This window comes from Lottia gigantea (assembly GCF_000327385.1).
Source record: "Lottia gigantea unplaced genomic scaffold LOTGIsca_35, whole genome shotgun sequence".
Classification (NCBI taxonomy): Eukaryota; Metazoa; Mollusca; class Gastropoda; family Lottiidae; genus Lottia; species Lottia gigantea.
In genome coordinates this window covers 1927863-1948003 of record NW_008709190.1, presented here as the reverse complement: position 1 = coordinate 1948003, position 20141 = coordinate 1927863, and the positions used below count along the sequence as shown (strand labels likewise).

Sequence of the window (20141 nt, the reverse complement as noted above, 5' to 3'; positions counted from 1 at the left end):
CTTGCCATTTGCTAACTATTTCTTCAATTGCCTGTAAATACAAATATGCCAATATGATTACATATATCAATATCAAACTGTTTGTTTATTTAATGTTGAAAAACATATTGCCTATGCAGTAAAAAACATATTGATGGCAGATACAGTCTGTTGATGATGCAGAAATACTATTAGATTATTTTGGTGGATTAAGCCTTTTGGTGAAAAGAAAAAGAGCATGACAAATAATGTAAGCTTTATACATGAAATAATTTTATGCTTCAGTAGGCCTACATTAGCTATGCACACACATAATCTACCTATGTACATGTTCTTGCATTTCTGATTTCAAAACAGTTTAAGTATTTTGTTATAAATTCATAAGCACACATAACACTGGTATTCATCATATGGTAAGACTTACTATCAGTTGTGGGTGTTAACTTTATTTTTTCATGCATGTTACACGTATTTCAAACCTACCAGGTTGCCAAATAACATGTAAGCTTACTTTTTTAAGTGCAACTTGAGGAAGAGAGTCCTATATTGGTTTTAAATAGGCTTTACTCTCTGACCAAAGTGAGCACAGAATTTGCATTTTCCTGTCATTAAAAATACACCGGTACCGGTACTCAAAATTAAATTTTTAATTGCATGTCATTTGCTTTTGGGTCAAAAGAAATATTTGATAACAAATTTGCTGATTTTATATTTGAAATAAGCACACACTGACCAGTGGTCAGTAGGCCTATCTGAAACTGAGTTGGTTAAATAGACCAGTTGTCAGGTAACAGGTTGTCCTAAACATAGTTTTGTGTGTATGCAATGCATATCTTTATACTAGTGGGCAATGTCACTGTACCATATGTCAAAGTGTCCAATTTTTCATCCAACTAAATACCTTGAACTCAAGGTTTATTGCTATCTAGTATATATGCTAGAGTAATCATCTATAGTAAATCAGACTTATCTATGGGTATAGTCCGTTCCAGGTTAGTATCGTAATTTAATTTTTCGATCTGTAGCTAAATCTGCGCCTTAAATTTCATGAACAAGGTACTGAATCTGACAATAATAACGAAATACACTAACTAATTCTAGTGAAACTAGCTGGAGAGTTTAATATTATAAAATTTTGCTAACTCTTCCGGTCTAATAAACATTATCCAAAATGGCGTCGTCCTCATAGAAATAAAACAAGTGGGTCATTTGTTTATCTTTGGCTGAGAAGAACACCCAAGTCCATTCAATGACTAATTCAAAGCTAGTTAAAATCTCAAATAATCGCTTGTAATAATGCAGTAAAAAATTTTAAAAGCATAGATAAGACACTACTACATAGGGGGAAAACTTTGAACAGGGAAACGGCTTCATTGGATAGTTGATTGTTTTGTTGAAAATGACAACAAATGATCTCCTAAATTGATAGATAAAATTTTGGACAGACCACTTATGGGGGCCAAAATATCATCAACGCAAAGTTGTGAACTTGCAATTTATGTTCCAGGAATTCAAAAGTTGTAAGATACTTGCCTATGAATGAAAATAACAGATAAATTCAAAGTAATTTTCGGTTTGTCTACGTGCTAGCACCATGTTTAGCAACCAAATAACAGCTACCTTGAATATGGCCAAAAGAAAATAGTCCCTTCAGTTATTCTATTTAATAGAAACAACTTAATCTTTATTTTCAAAAGCAGAATATATTTGTCTGAACATGTTAATATTTATGAAAACTTTGAGATTATAACATTAATATATCATCAAATGTAAGAATTGTTAATTGAGCGCATTGATATTAATTTCATGTAATTAATGCAAGGATTTTCTTGACTTTTTGTCATTATAGCCCATTTCATTTTTCTGCTTTTCAATTGAATAAAATCTATTCATTAGTTTGTAAGCTTTTAATGCTTTCAAAGATATCAAATTAAATTTGATTTAATTTGAACTGGAAAATTCACACGAAAAATTGGCGATGCTCTTTCCTACATAACAGATAAAGTCTTCTTACGGTTCATAGGTTCTGGAGAACAGTCCAGGGGAGGCAACTCTCTTTTTCAGACCAAAATAAATAACCAAGCAGACATTGAATAAATAAATATCAAGTTTCGATGGTCTCTGGAATTTCCGCCAAACTAATGTGTCTTTGAACCCCAGCTAATCACAGCCTGTACGTAATTGTTCAATATACAATAGGACCAAGGGTGCAAAGTTGACAAACCCAGTAGCAGAATGGCAACAGAACATCCTTAGTCTTGCATAGCTAACCACACGCAATCCTTCGGTATTATTGATTGTAGCTGGGCTCTAAAACCTAAGGTTTTTTTTACTTGGATACATAACTTGCTGTTCAGTTTTCTGTAGTTTAGAAAATGAAAGTGTGCGTTGTTGGTGCTGGTGTAATAGGTCTATCCTCAGCAATAAGAATACAAGAAGAGGTTCTAGGATGTGATGTAACTCTTATTGCTGATCGGTTTTCTCCGGATACAACGTTTGATGGTGCTGGTGGTATGATACTGGTCTTTGCTGCTGGTACAACCCCTGTGCAGTTACTGAGGTGAATGAAATTTTGATTCTCTAATACCATGATGTGAAGCTTTATCTTCTCTATTTTTACATTTGATTTGAATGGGAAATAGAATTTATAGTATTCACAAATCTTTTTAAATGATTTGTCATACCTGCCCGGTCACGGTCTAATAGAAGTTTCAAAATCACCGCTGTTCGACGACCTTATGTGCTTTACCGGCCGAACATAGTTCAAGCTATTTAATTTTTTTTTTATCAGAAGACAGGCCAGGGCTATCTCGAATTCAATCTTGACCTACGATCCAACTTTTTTCCCATATGGTTTGTCTTGCATTGTCATCTTAACGCAAAGCTAAATTTTGCAGGAAATGGTCTTTAGATACAAAAGCTCACCTTGAATCACTGACGAGGTCAGCTGAAGCATCCGAAGTGGCAGTACATTTATTATCTGGTTTTCAAATGGGTGATGATGAAAATAAACAGGTATCTTACCATAGACCTATTTTTGCCCGATGGAAAGTCTTTGGATTTTTTGGCTAATTATTTTTTTTTAAATCTGCAACACATCTATCAAGGTAAAGGTGTACGAGCCATTGACATCCATAAGGACCCACTTTGGGCCAGCTCTATGTTCACCATTTCGATCGCGTAACATGTGGAATGAAGAGTGGGCATTTTGCAGAACGTCCAGAAATGGCTTGATGGATTCATTAATTCATCGATACCAAATGTTTTGCCAAATTTGGCTTTTGCCATGGTGAAAATTCTCAAAAGCTATCAATCCATAATCCTATAAAATGTGACCTTTTCCCCTAACTGTGACAATTTATATAACATCCGGGGAACGGGTAAGACCAGATTTGTCTGGCTAAATAGTTAGAGTATCTTTGAATTTTAGTTCTCTAAATGCCCAGAAGTTTTATATGGAGTAAGAGATCTGAGTCAAGAGGAAAAGAAATGGTTCCCTTCTGCAAGGTAGGCTCATTGCAAAACATAAAAAACATAGCCATACAGGCATGGATTCTCCAGAAAAAATACACGGTGTCCTATATTGAATTGAATTCGTAACAAGAAAATTTAATTGGATGAAAAGTATATGACCCCAAAAATTCAATTCATGAAAAAAAAAACATTTGATTGGGTGGATAGGGTAGTATATGACCCACATGCCTAATTCCTCAATCAGATCATGGATGGCATATGAAGTAACGCACATAATTTGCATTTTGAAATAGGCCTAATCAGTTTTATATGGTGAATAATAATTTGCATCGATTTTTGTAGATGGGCAAAGTTTTTTACATCTATTAAAGTCGATTGTACATCGTATTTAGCTTGGTTAAAACGAAGGTAAGGATTGTTATTGTGTTTATGTTGAGTTATTGAAGGTGTTAAGATCATATTCAACTCCAAACCCTTGAGTCATAAGTGAGATATTTAACAAGAAACCTTACCACTTTCCTGACGTTACATATTGGGTGATTTCAAAGTTGGGTGTAAGTGTTGGTATTAGTGTTAACACTTGGTGATTCGGATTAAGTACAAGAGAATAAATCTCTGATTTCAGATTTGAGAGAAATGGTGGAAAAATAACCAAGAAGAAAATTCATTCTCTATCAGAGGTATGCATAGGTCTTTTTTGAATTCTTCAGTTTGGTTAATCTAGTAGTTTACGGCTTTTGGTTAAATGCTAACCATTTCCGCTTAAAGGAATAGTAAAGAGGTTTATTAAACTTTGTATGTGTATCGGGGACACTGTTATAGAATCGATTTGCACAATTTCAATTTTCAGTCAGACGTGTGTGGTTTCTGCAATTCCACTAAAACTATAAAGCGTTTTATGACGTCACTATTGCAAAAGGTCTTATATTACAAAAGCAGGAGGTTTTGCGGCGAAATATTAAATTCTATTTCGATCAGATTATATATATTTTTTTTTTTACAGTTATCAGCAGTCTATGATATCATTGTGAACTGTACAGGATTGAATTCAATAGATCTTATTGGTGATAAAGAACTGTCACCAACTCGTGGAGAGACGATAAGAGTTGAGTCATTCTCTTTTTTTTTCATGCGGAAAGGGCATGTTCCTTTAGCAACGGTACAATGATTATCCACATTGATAGGTTCTTATCTCGGTCGGCTTGTGAAAGTTTAATGAATAATTGGTCACTTTCACTCAAATATCAAAACAGAGAGTTTTGGCCACGGACAAGCTGGTAGAAGGGCTTTTCGTGAACCCACGTTATCATCGTTATAAATTAGAGTTGTTTCTTTCTTTTTATTCCATGATATCGACCTTTATTGATAATTTGTTATAGGTAAAAGCACCATGGATTAAACATTTCTATGCCAATGATGAAAGTGGAAATCTGGCGTATGTTATACCAGGGTAGGACTTTTTATATTTTTTTAAAACCGTCTTAATGGAAAAATAAAAGGGTGTTTTCAGGTAACGCCATGCATCGTGCAATAAGGAAAGAACAAATACACATAGCCTCATTTAATTTGCAATTACTGGTGTATCCCTTCGCTTCTTATGTGCAAAAACGCCAGTGCTGCCTGGCAAGCTATTGTTCTATTTTTTGTAGAAGTAAAAATGTTGTTCTTGGCGGCACCTACCAAGAAGGAAACTGGAACATGCAAGCGAGTAAATCAGATAGCACTGGTGTATGGGAAAGATGTTTAAAACTTGTTCCAAGCTTAAAGGTATGAAGACTTTCTAAAAGGTCTTTAGGATATCATACACATTCATCTTGACAATTTGTATCATTTCAGAGGCTTTAATCTTGCATCATGTGATGTGATGTGATGTGATGTGATGTGCTTCAACGCATAAACTATCTTTAAGCCAACCTGGTTGAACATTAGTTAAACCATCTCTAGCTCATTGCTCATTTCAGTTTGAAAGTCCTACGTACTGTTCGTAATCAAATAAAAACATTTTTAAGGAAGTGACTTATCATTTATTCAATACTAATTTTCAAATAACCTATAGCACGTGATTTGAATATTGATCTTTTTCAGAACAGCGAAATAGATTATCATTGGGTTGGATTGAGACCAACAAGAACACAGATTAGACTTGAATTAGACGAAACCACATCTTCTAATTGTCCCGTAAGTTAAGAATTTATTGAACGAAGCATGCCATGCATGCAATTCCGGATATATGAATGTGACAGAAAATGCAGTCTCTGAGGCCCAGAGTAAACCTGTCGTGTTTAGACGGAGAGGGACTGGATGATAGAGGCTACAGAAACCCATCTTTTTTTTTCCATCTGCCACTTTGCTTTTTTCGCTCCCTCTCATTTTATAGTCGCCACTGATAGATATATTTTGTTATTGCCTTTTTTCAATTTCTGGCTTTACTTTGACATGCATATGGGCTCATGGATCCTACCCACGAGAGCAAAATGGCCTAGGCCTATTACATGTATAGGCTAAATATGATTGTAGCCTACATATTTTTTCAGATTATACATAACTATGGACATGGTGGTAGTGGCGTCACTCTACACTGGGGATGTGCAGGGGAAGTTGTCAAACTGGTAAATCACGTACTAGTAAAGAGGAATAAGGCGAAGTTGTAGGCATATTTGCATATAACCAAATCCATAACAAAGTAGAACTACAACTCAATGTTATTAAGGGCTGCAGCGAAAATTTGTTATTGGTCCTATACATAACAGAATATTAACTGAAAGACTACAATAGCAATAAATCAAAAGCTTACAAATATTCTAGAATAATGTTTGAAGGTTGCAAGAATTTGTTCTACTAAAATTTTAATTATATATTAATTTTCTTATAATTGACAATGTTTTGTTTTATAAATGCAGTGATTTATATGATATAATGATAGACCATCTTTAAATTTCAAGCTATTACAAAACGTAGTCCTACCTATGCCATAACGTTTACAGAGGGCTCTCATTGGCTGTATTCACTGGCATACAACTCAATCAAATCGATGCATTCAGGGATACAAGAATAACGTGAAATTTTAATGGAATATTTTCCGTATATCCGAAAATTGTATGTTTTGCAAAAACATATATACCTAAGTCTAAGCTATATCATATTATAACTCTATGGTCTATATATAGTTTGCAGGACCCTTTAATTTCACATCATTAATTCAATTTTTAAATTTTGTCCTGAACAAGTTTTGTTTGAAATAAATGTTTTATACAAACTTGACCTCAATTTTTTATTGGCCAATCTAAAGGCCTAGTACACCATTCTGTAAACAGCCCATGTCCATCATGCATTGGATTGACAGTGACAATATTATGTTTGGGTTACGAGATTTAATTTTAATTTTGGTCCCATTAATAGAAATAAAATGTATTTTTGTAGGCCTACACTTTTTCTCCAACTTTGCCTTTGACTTTGTTTGGTTGCAGACGACGTGGAACTATCAAATGACCTGTGTAACCTGACTGGTCGCTTTAATCAAAACAAGATGGCAAATTTTAGATCCAGTAACATTATCCTTGATTGTGAACTATAAAGTTCATTTTATGATGTCAAACAGCACCTTTTTCAATTTCTCAGTCTGCAAAAGTACGTAAAACTCCATTCATTTATGATATAATATAACCTGATAGTAGAACGAAGGTGTCAAGTGCCCGGATCAAAATCACGTGATTCAAATCTAATAAAGTGTAAATAGAAAAACATTTGATTTGTAATTCAAAAGAGGAGTCTAAAAGGAATATTAGAATGTTGAATCAATGTAGATGTGAGGAATTTCATTTTTGTAACTATTGTAGCCACATCTTTTCTTTGTATGATAACATCAAGCCATAACAAGTGCAGTCCTTTTCAAGAGCAAGACGAACGAAGAGTAAAGTGGTGCAATATGTGCAGGGTGCATATCGACATTAATTAGTCTGTTCACTGACTATTCACTTGTGACTTTTTCGAGATTTGGTTAATCAGTAGTCCTTTGTTATAATCCTCAAAAATCCTGTAGTGATTGTGTTTTTTGATTTCAACTTCGAGAACTTATTTGCTTTTGGGTTAGGTGTTCGTGTGCTGCTGCTAGGTTTAGCCATAGGAACCACTTTACTACACTTAGACCAACCACATTTTGAGATTAACAAATCAAAGCTAAACAAGCTTATATTAGGCCTATCTATATTAATCCAGTCTGGAGTCTCAGCTCACATGTTATGTTTTGTGAAATTACACAAGATGATAGGTCTACAATCATTGAAATAGTGACAGTTTTGTGATAGAACTTGAAGCAATCAAAGAATGCATCCAGAAATGTCTGCTGCAGTTTCCACCAGCAGCAATAATAGTGATGATAGTCAAAGAATTTATGTGATAAAAGAAAGACAGATTAGAACCTATTATGAAGATGGCTTCAGAAAAAGAGCAGCTTGTTTATGTTTTAAAGATAAATCTCAGACAGAGGTTAGTTATTATATTCTATCATGATTTGAGACAAACCACAAAGCATGCCTCTCAGATTAAAAATGTATGCTTTGAAGGGGCATTAGACATCATGTTTTAATTAACAGAAAGCAAATAGGGGACCAAAATTCACAGGCAAATCGATCTTTTCCTGACATCCATACCCATTTACAGCTGGGTCGACTTGAATCATAAAGAGAGATAACTTATTCAAGGTCACCAGAGTTTCAGACGCCAACAGAGATTAAAACCCACGATCACCATTTGTTTGCCATAACCAGCTGTAACAATGATGTGAAGTTTCCAATATTCTAACTGACTATGCCCTAGAACCTCCAAGGTCTAAATATATTAATGATAAAAGACTTGTACCGGTATATTTGTAGTTATTGTTGATCTCCAGTAACAGATATAAAGACAAATGGATCATACCAGGTGGTGGTGTGGAACCCAATGAAGATATCAGAATTACTGCTACTAGAGAGGTCCTGGAAGAGGCTGGAGCTCTTGGAAAAATTGAGAGACTTTTAGGAGAAGTAGAGGTTAGTACCTCTTAAAGAGATTGTAAAGAGATTTTCAAAGTTTTATAGGTATCCGGGACACTGATATCATCAATTTGCACCATTCAAAGTTTCAGTCAGACATATATGTTTCCTGCAATTCCACTATAAGTAAGCGTCAATAATGCAAAAGCTACTATTGATATAAGGACCCTTTTGATAGTGATGTCATAAAACGAATAGTTAAAATGGAATTGTAGGAACCAAGGAAGTCTGATTGAAAATTAGAATGGTGCTAATCAATGCTATAAGCTTACACATTAACTTTTGAGGAAATCTTCTTACCTCATAGAAGAACAGACATGTATTCAAATTATTAACCTTGGCCAATTAGTGTATATATTCGAAGATCCTCAGCTAATATTTTCAAAGACAAAATATAGCTTTATATTGGGTGTGTCATAATAATATGATGGTTTTAAATTTATTGAACAGAATAAAGATAAGAAGACTAGAACAACAGTGTTTACCTTTATTGTCACTGATTTATCAGAAGAGTGGGAAGACAATAAAAATCTAGGTAAGAATTTACTTATTGGTTAAGCCCAACATAGAAAATCCTGTCAAGCCATTATGAACTGTGTCCAATACCTTGACTTCATTTGGACTCTTTTCATGTTTCACGGAATGCACCAACTAAATTGTAATTGGCTTTATTCAATAGTGTACAACCCAATCAAATCGCTACATTTACAAATACTGTAATATTAGCTTACATCTGATGAAGTCAAGGTATTAGACATAGTTCGTAATAGCTTGACATTGTGAAGATGCTTAGCTGTGGATGAATTGAACACATTATTGTAGATGATGAAGTTGAAATTTATTGTATTCTTTGCGAAGATATTTTGACAATATTGTCTCATTAGCAGCACCTTTAACTTAGAGGACTTTTATCCCCCAGATTGGAGTAATTTTTCGTCTATAACATATCCTTTCATTTTATTATTGGAATTCTTTCTGGGACAGAACTGTAACTAAGTAAGTGTCTGATTTTGTTTTAATATAATTTTTTTTGTTTTGAAAACTTTTCTCAAAAGGATACTCAATATTAGGATCTGATAGAACTCTATTTTAGCTATCCATAACACTTTTTTAAAATCCATATTTTTTTTTGTTGAACTTGCTGATAACATAACATATGTCTTCTTTATTTTCCAGGCAGACAAAGAGAATGGTTTACTATAGAAGAGGCTAGAGAGAAATTAGCTCACAGTTCTCAAGTGAATTATCTTAATTTATTAACTAACCCATATTGATATTAGCTAGATATTAATATATTACGTAGATATTACTTAAAGGGGCAGTAGGCAAAATTTCCATTATCAAAAACGTCCTGAATTATACCTGAAAATATTTCTAAAGGATGCTATTTTTGTCTAAGTATCTTCTAGTTAAACATTCAGATGCTTTAAGGGACACATTTCTCTAGATTTTAGTGTATAGCTTTCACAAATTATAGAAATTTTTTTTTTCAACCAAACTGAATGCCCCTTCAAAGCATCTGGAAAGAAGTCCCAAAAATTCTTGTCAAGAATTTCTGTCTTCAATAATTTGAAATATTTTTTAAAGGGATTTAAAAGATTTTCAAGATTTGTAAATGAATCCCTGAAAGCTTTTATTTGCACTGTCAAATTTAAGTCATGTCTTTGATCCGAGATGACTATTGAAGCATTATTGTATTTGTGATCTGGTCAAGTTTTTCTGAAAATACAGAGAGCAAAATGGGAAGTAGAAAAAAGGAAAGTAGGAACTATAAATGTCTTGAATTCACATATAGGCAGAAAAAGTTCTTCTGAATCCCCTTAAGAAACAGAATACAATATAACAGAAGCCATGAGAATATTAACAAATGGTTGACCTAATCTCCATAAAATTTGTCACAAAATTTAAGTGATATATAAGTCACATATTACGCATGATTAAGATATCAATGCATAATTAGCATATTTATTTCTTGATATCAGGGACAATAGAATATATATTTAGAGATTAGAAGTACTGAGTTGATATATTGATTAAAGAGTAAGAGCAAGAGGCCCACCAAGTATAATATTGTAGAGGTTAAATTTATTATTAATAAGAAAGATATTTAGTTATTAGATCTGAAATACTGTCTGGATATCACACAAAGTCTGATATTATTTGCATAATACAATGAATATACTAATATTATGTAATTTATGATTTTGGTAAGGTTGTGATATATAAACCTGGTAGTAATGTGAATATTGCATCCCTAAGGTTTTTAAATTGTCAACTGAAAAAAATTGTTGTATTAAGGCACGGGCACACGAATGGTCTTGGTCGTGTATTTTTTTGTCCCCAACTACAGCCTTGTCAGACAGGCTGTGGACACTCGAGGAGACAAAAATCTCCAGTCAATCGTTTTCTACCCTGTGGATAATCACATGCAGAGCATGCAATTAAAAGGAAAGTGAATCTGATTGGATGATGACGTTGCAGACGATAAAATTATCAGAGACTTGTTTGATATTATAAATCCACACGGCAACACGATAATCTTGTCGTGGAAACACAGGCACATGTGAGATTTTACTCAAGACTCTAATCGGCGGCAAAAAACTATGACCAAGACCGCTCGTGTGCCCACACCTTTAAATGACAATACCAATGAAGGAAGACAAAATGGCGGATCCTCAACATCGATTCACGGTATTTATTTCACTGTGTATAGTGGGATCCCTTTGGTAACAGGCCCATTATCGGGTAAAAAAACTGCACATTATATTCAGAAATATACAGTAGTTTCCTTGACAATTTACCCCTTATTCATTTATCATTTATTATTTACTGGAAAACAAATGTACATACACAGACATATAAATAGCGAAGATCAAGATCTACACATTTTGTTTCTTTGTTTTTAAATCAAAAAATAGGAATTTAGTTAAAGAATTTGTTATTAGATTACAGATTATATTTTTTTTATGTTACATCTGAATAAATTGGTTATATAATGTATTTTACGCATGGTTATTAATGTTTTAGTTATATGATATGTTGGTTATATTTATTTGTTTTACGCATGGTAATAGTTTACGCTAGTTAAAAAAAAAACAAGCCAGTGATCAAAGAATATGCTCATTATACATAATGCTATAATGCTCTTCTGTTTGATTCTGATAAATGTTTGTGATGTATTACTACATGATGTCTTCCAAAAATACACAAAAATATCAGGCAAATGTGTTAAGGGTTTGTAAAGCTTTCTAATGATTTTATGTATTGGGGACACTGATAGCTTCATTTTTCACCATTTCAAATTTTCAATTGGACGCCTTTGGTTCTTGCACTTCCACTAAACTAATCGTTTGATGACGTCACTAATCGTAAAATATGCTGTATCACATAAGGACTTTGCAATTAGTGGAATTGCAGGGATCACAGACTTTGGAATGAAAATTGGAATGGTGCGAATTGATGCTGTCAGTGTCCCTGATACATGTAAACCAAATTTAGAAAAACATCCTTACAATCCTATAAGATAATAAATGGTTCCACCTTATGAAGTAGTCTCGAATAAAAAAAAATGTAGTCACTCTTAAAGGGTGTCTATTTACTTCAATTATTATATTAGTGCTTACTTGATTTTTTCTAATTATTTACTCCTAGCTTTATGAACTAATGCAAAATAACATGTTAAAAAATGTTGTGTCAGCATAGACTTCTTTTTTATGCTAATGTGTTGAATTAAGCTTATTTTTGACGTGAAGAATGTAGCAAATCTTCTTTTTGTGCTTCCAAGATACTCCCTTCAAGTTTGATTTGTTTATTATGTTAAAGGAATACTACCTCTTAAAATGGACATAAAATTTAAAGTCTAAAACTTGGTCAACAAGTGTATATATTCATCAGTTGGATTTACCAGGTACCATGACTAAAGAATAGAATCTCTATATAAGACAATATCTCCATTAAACTAAATAATTATTGAATTATTATTTTCAGCATATTTCAAAATTACTAAATTTAATGAATTATTACTTAGTTTGATGAACAAAGACTCATTTCAATTTTTTGGTCATCTTAAGAGGTAGTATACCTTTAAGAAGGAAAAAAATGGTTGAACTTTGCTTTTCTAATGATTAGTCTCATTTTTCAGTGACAAAAATTTGATATATGGTTCATCTGCAATTTATACAAAATGTTTAAAGGGTCATAGTATCAAGGTGGTTTAATTGCAGACAAACAGAAAATGGTTAGCTTTATCATCTGGAAACTTAAAATTCAGAAGACCTAATGTTGAAGAATAACTATGGGATACTTTTTTGACTCATTTTATGCTTATTAAAGTTGACTTTTCTTAAGTTGTGGACTCATATTTATTTAATTATGTTTTGGACTCCTGTCTAGATTTATTAAAGTTAAAGTGATTTTTTTAAAATATGGTTTGGACTCCAGTATAGATTTATTAAGTTAATGTGATTTATTTACATATGTTTTGGACTCCTGTAGAGATTTATAAAAGTTAATTTTATTTTTTTTACTTATGTTTTGGACTCCTATATAGATTTATTAAAGTTAATGTGATTTATTTACTTATGTTGTGGACTTGTGTATGTCTTTTAAAGGTTAATATGCTTTATTTACTTACTTATATTTTTGACTCCTGTATACTTTTATTGAAGTTAATGATTTATTTACTTATGTTTTGCCCTCAGATATAATGCCTATAAAAGTTAGGTTGATCTATTTACTTATGTTCTGAAGTTGTGAACGTCTTTTAAAGGTTAATGTCATTTATTTACTTATGTTCTTGACTCGTTAAGTTGTACTGAATTGTTTATATGCCTATTTAAGTTGATGTGATTAATTTACTTATGTTAAGTTTATATTAACCCTTTCAACACTGATTTTCAGAGAATTAAACATCATCTGATACCTAGCTATTAAATCAAGTGATTGCTTTGAAAATATTCAAAATATTTTTAAATAAAAGTTCTTTAGCAAGATTTATATCAAAGCTACTAATAAACATGCCTTACTAATGAAGAAATTGATCTATAGTGTTGAAAGGGTTAACTTAATAATAATTATCTCAAAATAATATATAAATTAGTTTGATTTTATTATTTTGCTTCTGGTTTCATAGTTTGTTTTATTTATTATATTTAAGCATATAAGAGATCTTATTTCATATCTAGTCTTAGATTAACATCATATTTCCTCATATTTATTGTTATCATTATAATATCATATTATTAAGCTTATATTAATCTTGCCAAATAAAGTGTTAGTTACATCAATTCCAATATCATTTGGGTTGTATTTCGTTGCCTACCAAAAATCATTTGGGTTGTATTTGGTTGCCTGCCAAAAATCATTTGGGTTGTATTTGGTTGCCTACCAAAAATCATTTGGGTTGTATTTGGTTGCCTGCCAAAAATCATTTGGGTTGTATTCGGTTCCTGCCAAATATCATATGGGTTGTATTTGGTTTCTGCCGTTGCCTACCAAAAATCATACAGGTTGTATTTGGATTCCTGCCAAAAATCATTTGGGTTGTATTTGGTTGCCTGCCAAATATCATTTGGGTTGTATTCTCAGTCTTTGGTTCCTGCAATTCCACAAAAAATGATTTTGATATGCTTTATCACATAAGGTCCTTCGCTATTAGTGACATGATTGAACTTTTAGCTAAAGTTCTTTCCTGATGTATCCATAATTATCCATGATTGAAAGGTGTGCCTAGATCACTGTGCCTTAATGATATGTGCCTTAATGACATGTGCCTAAAAGAAGTGTGTCTCAAATTTTCTGAATTAAATATTTGTGCCCAAATGACTGCATACCATTGTGTTATGTCACTTTTACCATATATCCCTTAAAATTCAAGAAAAATATTGAAATAAGATCAGCATATTATTTACCATTTTACTCTAGGATAAGAAGGGGTGCAAATAAAAATCACCCTTTCAATCCACTTTATTTTTGTATATTTACAAATTTTATACAATACTCTTCTGGAAAAATATGCAAAAGTAAAAATGACTTCTAAACTGAAGACTGACAAGAATAAAAAGGACAAAATTAAATATTCAATTTTTTAAATAATTATCTGCATGGCATGATTAAATTCAAAGGAAAATTCTGATATTCTTTTCAATTGTACATTTAATTTGAAAACCTTGCTATAGCATAACTCAGTTTGAGTATATCTTAAAAGATTGTAAAGAAGTTTTCTAAAATTCGGCAGTTGGGACAATGGTAACATTAATTGCCACCATTCCAATTTTCTGACAGATTTCAACAAGCCAATGCACATGAAAATCTGCAAATAACCACCATTAATCCATGAGTGCAAGCAGAAATTTCACAAGTTTTTAAATCAAAACTTATTTTTCACGTTTCCATAATTCTTATATTTCAAATAACTTCCAAAATCTAAAAAAGGTCTCCTTATAAACTGGTAAGAAGCATGTCCATATTCATAAATTAATATCCAATGTAGATATAGCCCCGAGTCACTGGTCCCAATAAATTAACAGTATACTGTATATACTAGGTGGTATCAAGTTATATCTTTCTGTGTCGGTGGTCTATCCATACTGTTTCGTTTTATTCCTTCTACAATCCATTCTATACCTTCCATTACACCGTCTCTGTTAAAATCGATACTATCATTGTATATCATAGGACTTAAAGGGACAGATTTATCATCATTTTGACCAATCGTACCTTAGTATTAGAATAATTGTTTTTAGCTAAGGTAATCAGTAATAGTGTTTACAGCTCTCTGTTGAAATTTTAGCCTTCAAATCCATGTGTGTCCAGAATTTTCCGCATTTGAAAGTTAAAACTATGACTTGTCTTTTCTTGAGACTGTGCCATATATAGAAAAGAGAGGGGTAAAAGGGAGACAGAGTGGGAAATATTGAAAATAAAGGGCTTAAATAATGCATATTTCCAACCCAACCTTTGGAGCTTCCATGGATGATTGCTATTACAGGATTAAATCACAGTTTTTTATAATGTTACTTTATCATGATATAGCATTATATTTATATCAAAACTGAACTGCAATCTTTTATATCTTGTTGAAAAAACTGTCATTTTATGATTTTTTAATCAAAACTTGAAATGGTGCAGAAATTAGTAATAAGTGAAAAATAATTCAACAGAAAACAAAGTGAAATTGTATATTAGTCTGAAACCAAATTCTTACCCTTTTAATGCTGAGGCGCCTAAAATATGTGAATCTCTGGAACCGAGTAAATCTTTAACTGGAGTAAATAATTCTTTCATGGTACCAATTGTAATACACCCCTAAAATACATAAAAAAAAAAATTATCAAATGAGTAACATAATATTATTTGTCAGTCCTTCGTCAGAATATTTAGAGTAAATTGTAAGAACATAACTTACTAAGCACCTCCGGGTTTGAATGCAGGAGTGATCCCAGACTGGGGTTGTAGAACAATCAGTTACAGTGTTGAAATTGGATTCAATACATGATATCATTTGGTGAGTCACTATCTTCCCTCATTATTCCAGTCCACCCAGAAAATGGGTTCAAAGAATCCCAGAAAAATCAATGCCAAGACATGTGGAACTAAGTTGTTATACTTGTAAAAAATGGTTATTCTTTGATCTTCTATCTTTTCTATTGCCATGAGTATTATGTAATATTCCCCTGGAAATGAAACTGTTAAACACTTACATCTAAATCTTGTTTATTGCCTACTAACAGCAGTGGAACACCATTTAATGAGTCATTCTTTAACATTCTATCTGAAATTTAAATGACAAATTTTTAACTAAATGTAATCATAATTTTTTGGACAATGGAGAAAAACCATATTTGAAAAAAAAAATAATTCAGATATGACATAAAAACAGAGAATGCATAACCAAATAACCAATTCTACTCACCGAAAGCTATTTTAGATTCATCTAATCTTTCTTTATCAGATGTGTCTACTATATAGATAACAGCATGGGATTCAGCATAGTACTACAAAATAAAAACCCAGGTTGTTTAAATGGCATGCAAAATCACAAATAGGTCCCATTCATGCTGGATTATGACCATGCCCTTTGAATGCAATTTGAAATTATGTTTCAAAAAAGGTCTAAATTTCATCCAATAATGATTGTAATTTGACACATACCTTATCCCATAATGATTGTAATTTGACCCATACCTTATCCCATAATAATTGTAATTTGACACATATCTTATCGCATAAAGATTGTAATTTGACCCATACCTTATCCCATAATGATTGTAATTTGACACATACCTTATCCCATAAGGATTGTAATTCTTCTTGGCCTCCTAAATCCCAGAAATTTAATCTCATATTACCAATATCTATCTTACCAACTACAATATAAAACATATTTATTTGACTATACCCATTACAATAACTTTCAAAATGCCCCATGCCAACCTAACAAATTGGTCATATCACAGTGCCTGACAAACCATATCATCATTAGGCCAACAAGTGTAGTTATTTTAGAGACAGATGTGCCATTTTGGGGGGTTGATTTTAGTCTTCAGAAGTACTACAAATGTACGAAAATCGCATAATTCCTTTAAAATACTTCAAACTAGAAATTTTACTCTCCATTTCTATAAATATCTTTTCTATATATCACAGAGTATCTTAAATTGACGAGTCGTCATTTTAACATTCAATCGTGGATAATTTTAGACATACATGGAATTGAAGGCTAAAATTTCGACAGTGAGCTTTGAACACTTTTACTGATTGTCTTAGCTAAAAAATTCCTGTTTCTCTGAGATTAAAGTATGATTGATGAAAAAAAATAGCCTATCTCTCCTTTTAAATATATGGCTTATTTTGATAGGGTGGAAATTTTCCATGCCATTCTATTGAAGGGTGGAATAAGTATGCTTTTTTTTATCCTTTGAATTAGTAAACTGAACAAGAAAAAATGTAAACAAAAGCAGAATAAAGCAACATATTACTTACTATTAAGGCCAACAGTACTTGTTATTTTACTTATGTTCATTCCTTTATAATTCTTGTTAAACTTAGTTTTGGTTTGTTCTAAATATGTCTGCAAAAAATAAACACAAATTACCTGGTTAGTTATGTGTTATAGAAGACACTCTCTTATAGAAGCACTGAAGCACTAGAAGCCTAGGTCACAAGTAGAGACTATGGATTTCAACATGAAATTCAAACAGAATATGTTTTACTGAAGATTATTCATAGATTATTACTTCTGGAGAGATTACAAGAAAAAATATATTCAACTCAAATTAGTAAAAGACCACAAAAATATCATATTTCATGGGAACTTTTTGCCTTGATTTTTGGAAGGAATTGTGAGCATTTTCAACAGCAGGGCCACATTGTTAAGGGGTTTTCTCTTTTTTATGAGTATAGGTGTTATTTACAGCTTCTTTGTCTGTGGTTCTTGTAATTGTTGGAATGCTTAACCATATATGATTCACTAATTACACAGGCCACTAATAATATCTTAGGACCTTTGATATAGATACAAACACTTAGTTTGTGACCCACCAATGTTTGAATGAAAATTGGAAGTGTCAGTGTCAGTCAGTGTCCCTTACAATCCCTTTTAAAGTCTAGCAACAGTACATACTGAAGCTAAGGATTATCAATATCCAAATAAAACTACAGTACAGGTACTTACAGTTTTACCAGCATTGTCTAAACCAAGGATCAAGACAAAATACTGTTCTTTTTGAAACAAATATTTCCATAGACCTGATAACAATGTATACATCTGAAAAAAAAAAAGAAAAGAAAATAAAGAATCAATGAATACTAACATTAAAAAGTATTCAGCTATCTTTTCCCAAATTCCCACTTAGGGAGAGTTTATGTATGGTAGCATATTTAGGAGAGGGTAGGGTTGGCTAGGAAAATAAGATACCGGTACACCCTGAAAAATGGAAATTAGCAACTACAGCAAAGGATTAGAACAGTTGAATCTTGACAGAGTGAGACTGAGCAGTGAATGCTCTTTGACTCTGACTGACGTCGAGTTCAGTTTCATTTGGCAGACTGAATTCTCAATAAAGCATTTGAATCTTCTGTACACATACCTATAGGTCTACTGCTATTGACTGTAAAGCAACTTACATTTAAATCTAGTTTTCGGCAACAAATTAAAACATTTCAAATAGTTACACGAATTATGAGATGCAAAATCTTCTACGTGTTTGTAAACATCAATTTTATTTTTAGTTTGTAATTAAGGGGAGACAATTCGTGTTTTACTTTATGCTGATTTGCCAGAATTTACAAGGCAGTGTTGCCAGATTAAATGTTGAGGATGCAACTTTTGTTATTTCTGCGAATTAAGTTCTGGAAGATGAGGCATGTAAACTCTACAAGATGACAGACCTACAAAAAAGAAGAGAAAATGGTGGGTTTGCATGGTCCGACACCAAGTAAATTTTTTTGTATTTTTCTCATTAGTTCAATTCAGTGCAGAGGAGACGTAACCTACAACTAAATATTGATATAATATTTGGAAAATTGGTTTGAAGGTGCTTTTATAGAAAATATATTGACTCTGCAATCGCGTAATTGTAGTCTGACAAGTAGCTTCCCTTTAATTGTATCATTTCCCCAGGCCTAATATCTCAATATTATCACAAAGATCTTATTTAAAGTAATCTTAGCTGAACAGTCTGTCTTGAAAAAGTCTGTCTTGAAAAAATGTCGTAACGTTTTTAGAACAAGCTAACTAAAAAAAATACTCAAAACGAAGACGTAGATATGTAGTAAGGCCTATATTAACTTAAAAAATAAGCAAAAAGTAGAATGGAATTCAAGAATATTGATGAGATAAGATAGTTATTTCCCTTGCATCGTCGTTTAAAAAATTCAAGGCTCTATAACCACAGCTACTGAAGGGAAGAGGTTTTGGTAATCACAGGAAGGATTACTGAAAAAGAATGATTTTCCAACTGTCTGGGTTCGGGGGTTCACCATTTCTTCTCGGTTTTAGTGAATCCATCTGGATGTATAGGGCTTGGCAAATCGCATCTTCACAATGTCAGTATTAGACGCAGTTCGTGATAGTTGGACTTTGTGAAGGCGGGAGAAGCGGTTCCCATTTTGAATCTCCCTAGTAATTGTACCCATATGAGCAACAGTGTGAGAATCTCTTGGAGTTTTTCGCTCGGGAACAAAAGCTTAGCCTTGAGCAAACTGGCAGACGCTTTTTCAGCAAGCGATTCACCAGTATCCTAGGCCTATCTCAGAATAACAGCGAAATACCTTCGATTGACTAAATACATGGTCTCAGATTTCAGCCGCTTTTGCCGACAAGAACTCGCAGATACCAGGATCTTTCAGTCGAAGCCAAATCCCAGTTTCTATCCGTTGCTGTATTTCATCCAAGTGAAAACAGGAGAGAAACTCTGTAAACCACCAATGTCCCTGTTTTCTGTAATCGGACGACATTGTGTATCAAAATGGGTGGTCCAACTATACTACCAGTTGAAAAACTCTTCTTTGTTAAATATTTTGTTTAAATATTATGATTACATAATAGTCATATAAAACTGTGGTATGATGAAAGAAGATACAATCTAGATCTGTGTACAACAGGTGTATACGAGTTCTCACCGAGTTCTCTGCTGTATCTCATCGAGTTATATGTTG

At 32.6% G+C, this 20141-nt stretch overlaps 3 protein-coding genes across 3 annotated transcripts; 2 read left to right on the top strand and 1 right to left on the bottom strand.

The window, feature by feature from the left end:
• Positions 1–2354: 2354 nt before the first annotated feature.
• LOTGIDRAFT_120886 (hypothetical protein) lies at positions 2355–6104 on the top strand (the record flags this gene model as incomplete). Its single annotated transcript, XM_009058726.1, has 10 exons — positions 2355–2539; positions 2877–2994; positions 3410–3486; positions 3796–3861; positions 4079–4133; positions 4457–4558; positions 4833–4903; positions 5103–5220; positions 5539–5631; positions 5988–6104. 10 exons carry the CDS (start codon positions 2355–2357, stop codon positions 6102–6104), a joined length of 1002 nt encoding a protein of 333 aa, XP_009056974.1.
• A 1684-nt stretch (positions 6105–7788) lies between these two features.
• LOTGIDRAFT_121057 (hypothetical protein) lies at positions 7789–9757 on the top strand (the record flags this gene model as incomplete). The annotated part of the gene is made up of 4 exons (XM_009058725.1): positions 7789–7938; positions 8325–8480; positions 8934–9018; positions 9660–9757. The coding sequence occupies 4 exons, from the start codon at positions 7789–7791 to the stop codon at positions 9755–9757; spliced, it is 489 nt and encodes a 162-aa protein (XP_009056973.1).
• A 4674-nt stretch (positions 9758–14431) lies between these two features.
• Positions 14432–18705, bottom strand: LOTGIDRAFT_204069 (hypothetical protein). The gene is made up of 8 exons (XM_009058724.1): positions 18609–18705; positions 18157–18249; positions 17466–17553; positions 16767–16849; positions 16396–16477; positions 16184–16254; positions 15688–15788; positions 14432–15124 (listed from the first exon to the last, which is right to left on the bottom strand). Exons 2-8 carry the CDS (start codon positions 18247–18249, stop codon positions 15034–15036), a joined length of 609 nt encoding a protein of 202 aa, XP_009056972.1. The 5' UTR covers positions 18609–18705; the 3' UTR covers positions 14432–15033.
• Positions 18706–20141: the final 1436 nt, after the last annotated feature.

Coding starts and splice junctions, on each gene's coding strand:
- LOTGIDRAFT_204069 (XM_009058724.1), bottom strand. CDS start 18,249: ATGTATACATTGTTATCAGGTCTATGGAAATATTTGTTTCAAAAAGAA. Junction 17,554..18,156: donor TAGACAATGCTGGTAAAACT/GTAAGTACCTGT, acceptor TATTTTTTGCAG/ACATATTTAGAACAAACCAA. Junction 15,789..16,183: donor GCAATAAACAAGATTTAGAT/GTAAGTGTTTAA, acceptor TATGTATTTTAG/GGGTGTATTACAATTGGTAC.